This window comes from Medicago sativa, chromosome 5, assembly GCF_051527215.1.
Source record: "Medicago sativa cultivar Bolivia chromosome 5, Bolivia_mono, whole genome shotgun sequence".
In the NCBI taxonomy this organism is placed as follows: Eukaryota; Viridiplantae; Streptophyta; class Magnoliopsida; order Fabales; family Fabaceae; genus Medicago; species Medicago sativa.
The window spans coordinates 76,839,638-76,847,943 of NC_140753.1; the positions used below are offsets into that span (position 1 = coordinate 76,839,638).

The 8,306-nt window shown below is 33.5% G+C and overlaps 1 protein-coding gene across 3 annotated transcripts; it reads right to left on the reverse strand.

Moving 5' to 3' along the window:
- Positions 1 to 590: 590 nt before the first annotated feature.
- LOC146925183 (Tetratricopeptide repeat (TPR)-like superfamily protein) lies at positions 591 to 6,025 on the reverse strand. Of its 3 annotated transcripts, XR_015010436.1 has the most exons (5): positions 5,913 to 6,025; positions 2,920 to 5,785; positions 1,806 to 1,853; positions 1,265 to 1,361; positions 591 to 951 (listed from the first exon to the last, which is right to left on the reverse strand). XR_015010436.1 is itself a non-coding variant. In XM_085710165.1 (2 exons), exons 1-2 carry the CDS (start codon positions 5,935 to 5,937, stop codon positions 3,090 to 3,092), a joined length of 2,721 nt encoding a protein of 906 aa, XP_085566291.1. In that variant the 5' UTR covers positions 5,938 to 6,025; the 3' UTR covers positions 2,666 to 3,089. The 3 variants fall into 3 exon arrangements, 1 of the variants encoding a protein (XP_085566291.1); XR_015010435.1 differs by lacking the exon at positions 1,806 to 1,853; XM_085710165.1 differs by lacking the exons at positions 591 to 951; positions 1,265 to 1,361; positions 1,806 to 1,853 and having other exon boundaries at positions 2,666 to 5,785.
- Positions 6,026 to 8,306: the final 2,281 nt, after the last annotated feature.

The following is an 8,306-nucleotide window of genomic DNA, read 5'->3' on the forward strand; positions in this document are numbered from 1 at the left end:
AACTTAAACTATTTGTATTGATCAATGTAGAATATTCCAAGTGAGAAAAGTTAATTCGATCTAATGAGATAGTTACATCTAAATATAGTTACATCTATATATAGGGTCAAACATCATTTCCATTTATTGTGCCGATCCAAGAAGGTTTACTTCCAACTGTTAACAGGTTGCTTAAATTCAATGTTGCAAATTTTATGGGTTTGGCAAAAACAGTCATAGACATAACTAATTTACTATCTCGCCCATTACAGACAGTTCATTGAAGGATCTCAATCCTCTTCAGCACTAATTCGACTGAAAGATGTATATTCCAGTAATCTACTTTTATGTGCTTTATTAATAACTAATCAAATCATTTCATACAAGCCTATGAAAACCGGATACAAACACTGAGACTGGACACAACACAAACATTGACACACACGCCGACACCGATAATAATTGAGAAAATCACATAATTCAATCTAATTATGTGTTAGTGTCGGACACCAATGCGTGCCCGACTCACACGCCTAATCCTAAGATTGTCCGTGCTTCATAGTTATATTAAAGTGAAGCATCAACAATTTAATGTCGACCAAAGCATAACAGCAGCAAGAAGAAATTATTTTATTTTCAAGGGTTCAAAGTGGTGAGCCTTCATATGGTCTCTCTGCTTTTGAATGGATATGCACGGTATGATATTAGAGTACAAGATTAAACTGGAATACTGGATACCAAGCTCTTGCAACCACTTCTTGAATTACATAAACTCGATAAAGTCATAAAGCTTTATGACTAGACTAACTTAACAGAGGAACAACAAGATAATCTCCTCAATTCATGTTTTCAGCATAAAGTAACTTAACTACAACAGCTATGTAAGTTTCAACGACCAAGTAGAAAGCTCTAGCACTAGTGTATATTCTCCACCTTTGTTATATGATTCACAATCTTTCTGTCCACTTGTTCCTATTTACAAAAAGAGTTCTATAGGTTACGGAGATACAGTGGTCATGGCAATATAATAATTTGATAAATAATAAACTAAAGCAGAGTAGACATGCATTTTTAATGTAAATGTAAGCAAACAATTTCTTCCATAAGTTGATATCATATTTAATTGGGAGACATCTGCGAAATCAATTAATTATGAAAAATCGAATATAGTGAAATCAGCAGAGATATTTTTGAACCTCTGAAACAAGGAAGAATCAGCAGACTTCTTCAAAAAAAAAAAAAAAAAAAAAAAAAAGGAAGAATCAGCATAGTTACATTACTGTACCTTTCGTCCCCTCGAGCAAGTATACGGGAAAAGATTGGTAACTTTGGTCCTCTTAACCAAAATTCCTTTGATCTGAAAGCTTCTTGCCAAAAGTGTTCTGAGTATCAAAACAAAATGCTTTTATGAACCAGAGACACATCAGTTTCTTTGGTCAATAAACAAGTGTACTGGAGGATAAATTCTTGTCCCAAAATGTATACATGTTGCTTTAGCAATATGCAATATTTTGGACTTTATCTCATTACTGATTTCCATAGTGTGACATAGAATTTCTAATCTACACATTGTTTTGCAACTATAAAATTATGTTGTCTATGCTCCTCAATCATTGTTAACATCAAAAGGCATATTAAAATTTTTCCTTAGTTAATACCAATGCTAATTTTATTTACCATTTTCAAGAAAATAATTTTCATTCTTAAGTAAAGTTATAATCTGAAAGTAAATAACTTTTTATGCAGAGCAAAACATTAAAATGTTACTAGAATAGATGCAATGTTAATATCACAAACTGAATTCTCATGAAGAAAAGTCCACTCACATTGGTAACCATATAGCTGGGACCTAACAGACTAGAGGGAAACATAATCTGTACAAGAAGTTCAGCCAACTTGTAAAACCATGGGTAATAATGACACATAGTCTGAAAGTGATAGGAATCCGAATTCAAAGAAAAGAATCAGCTATATTATTGAATTGAAAATAAATGTATTACATAAGATAACCCCTGTAACCCCAGAGCAAAAGCTCCTCAGAGAAGAGACATTTCTCCTCTGCCTAAACCCTTGAGGTTCTAACTGAATAATGATCACAAGATGCTTCCCTCTCTACTTTCATGTACTCTTGTAACAAAATAGATCATACACCTCACCAATCACTTTCTGCCACGTGTGTTTCCCATTTTTTGCTCTAAATAACAAGCCACCTCACCTCTACTATGCATTGGGCTATTCTCTTTATGGGTCCTACCATAAAGCATGCCAACACTTTTACTAACTACTAAGCACTTAGTGATGCCGACAAAGAAGAGAATGCTATAATATTTGAAAAGCTAACAAGCAAACACTAGTATATTATTTCACAAATACAGAACATCTCCCATTCTCTTTTTGAGATGCTTTTCATTCATCATGTTTAAAGTTTAGAGTATGCAAGAGGATGACAATTATCAGGTAAAAAAAAATTCACAGCTCACGAGACGATGAAGTGAAATTGATATGAAGTTAAACCATTAGTTATTGTAAACCAGGAACACAATAAATAATACAAGTTTGGTAGACTTTCAGTTAACACGAAACTTGAATTTTAGTTTAAGATTTCTATCCAAACCAGACTTATTAGCCAAGAAATTGCTACTAAGCGGATAAAGGTCAACACATAGTCCAATCAAAAGTCACTGTATGGTGAAAGTTTGATTTACTATAGTAAAAGTTGCTGCAACAAAACATATAAAAAAATAGAAGGAAAAGAATGAATTGGCACATCTAGAAAGATTATTGGATGGCAAATGGGTATACAGAAGTCATCAAAATGGTCGTTTTCAAGCTGAGAAGCTTGTTCTATCAGAATCACATGGCAATTCATCGAGTAGGAGGCTCATCACACATATTAGCTATTATGGAACCTGGCAAACTATTGCAATTTTTAAGAATTACCTATTGAGGCTAGGACCAGTAACCTCGAAGAGCTGTGACATTGGAAATCTCTGGCTTTGTCTTACAAATCGCCTGAATCTGATCAAACAATTGGAACTTGGAAGGCACGCATTTACTGAGAAAAAGCCAAACTTCTATTCCAGTATCGGTACAATATATACAATCAGTTTTCAGGGTAATCTTGTTGCGTGTTGCGACTTTGCCATTTCCCTTAAGACAGCCCCAACAATTGCTGCCTGCTCAAGGCAATCAGCCTTATGCAATGCATCTAAAAGAACAACACATGTTTTGCTATTTACACGACAACCTTTCAATCGAGTTTCCTCAAAAACTGTATATGCATCCATTGCTTTATTGGCGCTGCTTAATCCTTCTATCATGGCATTATAACAAGCAGAATCAGGTACTCCACCACTCGCCTTAAATCTATCAAATAAACCTCTTGCCTCCATAACATTTCCGGCCCTCGCAAGTCCCGCAATCATTGTGGTGTAGGTGATATTATTGGGCTTTAACCCTTGTTTCTGCATTTCTTGCCAAAATACAAAGGCCTTATTAAACTTTCTAATCATACAAAGACCATTTATCATAATGCTATAAGTCATTGCATTTGGAGAACATTTTAGGTTTTTCATGTTCTGAAAGCAGACTTGAGCTTCGTCAATTTCCTCAGCTTTCACCAATGCATCGAGTAAGCAATTCCACGTGTATGTGTTTGGAGTCAGACCTTTTTGCATTAACTCCTCCAAAATTAAGTATGCTTCATCAATCCTTCCCACCTTGCCAAACCCATCAATAAGACTACTGTAAATAACTACATTTAAATCAACTCCTATTGATTTTGCTTCTTCAAATAACATATATGCTTCGTCAAGCCTGTCAATTTTAGCTAGTCCATCAACAACAGAACCATAAGTTACAACAGTAGGTTGTAGACCCTTTGTCTTCATTTCCTCCAGTAATTGGTATGCTTTATCGACCTTACCAGACTTGCAAAATCCGTCAATAACAGTGTTGTAAGCAAGGACATCCAAATGTAGTCCTTGTTCCTTCATCTCATAGAATAACTTATACGTTTCTCTTGAAAAACCTGCTTTCACGAGACCATGAATTAAAATTGAGTAGCTCCGAACATCAGGAACTAAACCCTGAGCCTTTATTTCTTCAAATAAAGCCCTGCCTTTCTCAACTTCACCAGCTTTGAAAACACAATCCATGTAAGAATTAAGAAGCATCAGATCAGGAGAACAACCCCTATGCACCATCTCTTTGTAAATTTTGTGACCATCCTCCTTTCTACCACACTTAAAAAAGTTCTGAATAAGAGATGTATACACTACTACGTTTGGAATTTGATCAGAATCTAACATCTTTTCATAAAGACTGTAAGCATCATCTACCCTGCCACGTCTTCCCAAGCCATCAATTAGTGAACAAAATGTTCTTGAGTCAGGACTGCATACATTATGATCCAATCCTAAAAATATGGAGCAAGCTTCATCAAGTTTTTGAGCTTTACATAATCTGTCAATCATTATGTTTACAGTCATGATATTTGGGAATAAGCCGGCCTCTTTCATGGTATCCTGAACTTTCAGGGCAGCTTCAAGTTCTCCTGCTTTGCAAAGCATGTCAATTAAAATGTTGTAGGTTGTAAGATTGGGTGCAGCATCTTGTCTCATTTCATCATGGATCCTCAATGCTTCCTCTACTTTACCCTTTCTTCCTAAGCAGGTTAGAATGCAATTGTATGCAATGACGCTAGGTATGCACCCCTTTCTCTTTTGTCTCTCAAGCAAACTGTATGCTTCATCAAACTTCCCAGCTGAACCATAACCCATAATCATGGTATTATAAGCATAGACACAAGGGACACTCCTGTTGAGATCCAGTTCTTCAAACAATTCAACAGCTTCATCCAATCTCCTAGCCTTGCAAAGAACTCCAATCAAGGTAGTATATGTGACATCGTCAGGAACCAACCCTTGTGCCTTCATCTCATGAAAGAATTTCCACGCCATATCCACCTTACCAACTTTACCAAAACAGTCTATACATACATTATAGAGGACAAGATCAGCAGTGAATGAGTTGCTCTTCATCTCATCCAACAAAGAAAGAGCAGCATCGATGCGACCCTCCCTAGCAAACACACGAACAAGCGTGGTAAACAGATGCACATTTGCTTCATAACCTATTTCCTGCATTTGGTGAAAAAGAGTAAGCATGGGATCAGGTCTGTTTGCCGCAGATAGAGCACCAATCAATGTCGTATAAGCTGAAAACGCAGGGCGAAACTTGAACTTCCTCATCATTTCAATAACACCAAAAGCTTCTTTTAGCTTATGCGATTTAACAAAACTAGCTACCAATTCTACAGAAACATGATTGGAGAGTCCAAATCCAGCAATACTCATTTCCTCAAGAATCTGCTCTAAGTAATTTAAGTTTCTAGTCCTAGACATAACCATAAGAAATGCATTATAAACTTCCGGGCAATGAGCTTGTTGAGTTTTCCGCTCCACCCATCTAAAATACTGAAACGCCACATTCACATCCTTCAACCTCTTCATCACTCCAACAATCACTTCTGGTTGAGACATTTCATCGAACACGTTGAGTGCATCCTCAACATCCGGTCCCCACGAACCATTTTCCAACACCCCACAAACATCATACACTGTCTTTCTCATACCCTCAACTTTTGCTTCATTTTTTTCGTAATTATCATTCATAAAAGGATTAACTTTACCATTCCCATAAGTTTCTGAAGATGAAAACGAAGACCCATTTGAAAATGACGATGAAAACCTCTTAGATAAAGGGTCAATTTTACCACATTGAAGAAAAAATCGAAACTTTAGAACTGCAAAAACAATAAGAATGAAAATAAGAATCAGATTTCAGATTGAAAAGTTGTGACGAGTGAATGATAAAAAGGGCGAAACCAACACATTGCGCGAAAGGAGAAGAATGAAGGAAAGAGAACAAACCTTGCGTCCTTGAAAGAATCTTCATGTAGCGGTTGATTAAAGAGAATCAATGGAGAAAAAGAACAAGATGAAGAATGAAAAACAGAGTGGAGCAAGAAGACGCAGCTAAGAATAAGAATAAGAACGAACAATTTTTAAACTATAAATTGGTAGACCAAACTTTTTTTTTAAATATACACTTATTTTAAACAATTTTTTTTTTTCTTCTTCTAAGGAATCGTAAGTAATTGTTGTATATTTTTTTTTGTTAAATATATTTTTGATCTTTATAAATACATCAAATTTTTTGTTTGAATCTCCTTGATCTCTTGTTTGATGTTTAATCTTTCAAATGTATTTTATCATCAATTTTAGTCTTTACTTTTTTATTCAACTCATGCTTATTCTTCGTATTTTTTAATGAATTTTTCAAAAAATAGGTAGAATACTATGACAATCTTTCTAAAAAAAATAGAATTTTTTAACCTAACATGAATTAAATATGAATTTTTATGTTTTTGATACTAAAAAATTCATATTAAATTTTTTGAGGGACTAGGAGTCTAACAACATTTTTAAGAGATTAAAACGAAAAGTTGGTATATTTATAGAGATCAAAAACCATATATTCTTTGATTTTAATTCTTTACACAATGACAATGTAAAATTATTTTACACATGCATCCAATTATGTTTTTTCACATCAATTAATAGATATGACAAATCATATGTTTTCATATACATTAATTGACGCGACTATACATGATTGGATGTATATGTAAAATAATTGTACATTGTTAATGTATACTAATTATTTATTTATTTTTTGACAATAATTGTTGTATATTCTTATTATTAATTTTATCATAAATCTTTTATAAGGTTAGTTTATGTGTTATGATATATTTTGTTTTTTTTAAGGAATGTTATGTATTCATTTACGTGTTAAATTATCTTAATTCAAATAGATTTGAAGAAGGATAAGATGCAGCTAGGGGAACCTTATTGTAAGTTTTGTAGAAGTGGAATCAATTACTCATGTTCTTCTTGATTTCCCTCTTGCTCACGTGATGTGTATGCATTTTGCTCCTTTGGAGGATGGAGACAATTTATTTCATAGCAGCTTGTTTGATTCGATTCAATTGAATCTTTTCGTGGGAAATTATATCAATGGTGTGGATTGGTCTGTGATGTGGGAAACAACTTGTCATTCTTTATGGTTTTGGCGAAACTAAGAATTACACGATGAGTAACAAATCTGTGGAATTGCATATCAACTCTAAAGTGATTGCTACTAAGGTAATAAATGGGAGAGGTGGTAGTGTGACGGGTATGAGACTTTTGGCCAAGATTAGGCAATTACTTCAAATGGATTAGGAGTTAAAATTTATCGCACTTATCATAGGTGTAATTATTGTGCAGATACATTGGTGAGTATCGGTTGTGGTCAAGGTTTTACGGTCATTTTTTATGAGCAAGTCGCTCAAATGAGTCTTTTATAGTTACCTGATCAAACTTGTATGTCAGTTGAACGTTTGATCACATTGTAGTTTCCTTTCTTTTGGGCTTCGACCCTCTTCATTTACAAAAAAAAAAAAAAACGGATGCATTTGAAATTTTATTTGAATTTTATTATACACGATCCCTATTGATAGAGTCAAGCATTAAATATTCTCCTCTAAAGAATTAAAGTTTGTTTAAAGCTTATTTGTAGGAATAATTGATTTCAACATTTATATTTCGAAAATTGCTATATATCCCACGAATAGCAAATCCGCGATTTTTTTTGTTTTTGACAAAAGAAAATGTTATTAATTAAGTAATACAATTTAATTAAGTAATAAAATTTAATTTCCGCAAAAGAAAATGTTTACTTTAAGAAATACTAATAATTAAGTAATAAAATTTAATTTCCGCAAAAGAAAATGTTAATGAATGCTTCAGAACACTTTTTAAGACCTTAAGTAGTAAGTATTTATGAAAATGCATGTAATCAATGTATTGGAAATCAAAATATTTGACTTTTTTTAAAAAAAAAAATTACTTATTTTAGAATACTCAAAGAGTGTCAGGGACACTCGTTAACAAAATCATTTTCAGAATTCATGGGATGGGTGGGCATAAATGTAAACCTTTAATTATTTTTGTTGTTTGACTGTTTCCGTTGGTTTTATCATTTTCCTTATTTATTTCCTATGACTAAGCTTACTTATTCCTCATTATTAGGAGCAAATATAACCACCCATCCATCACAATATGTACCATATAGATAGTCTATTTATCAAACTAAAATATACAGAGAATATAAACACATCAAACACTGAAACCATTTCCTCTTCCAATTTTTCTTTCTGCGTCACATAAATGTGATTTCTGGAATAAATTCGATCGAGTATGATTCATTTTTCTTAAGGA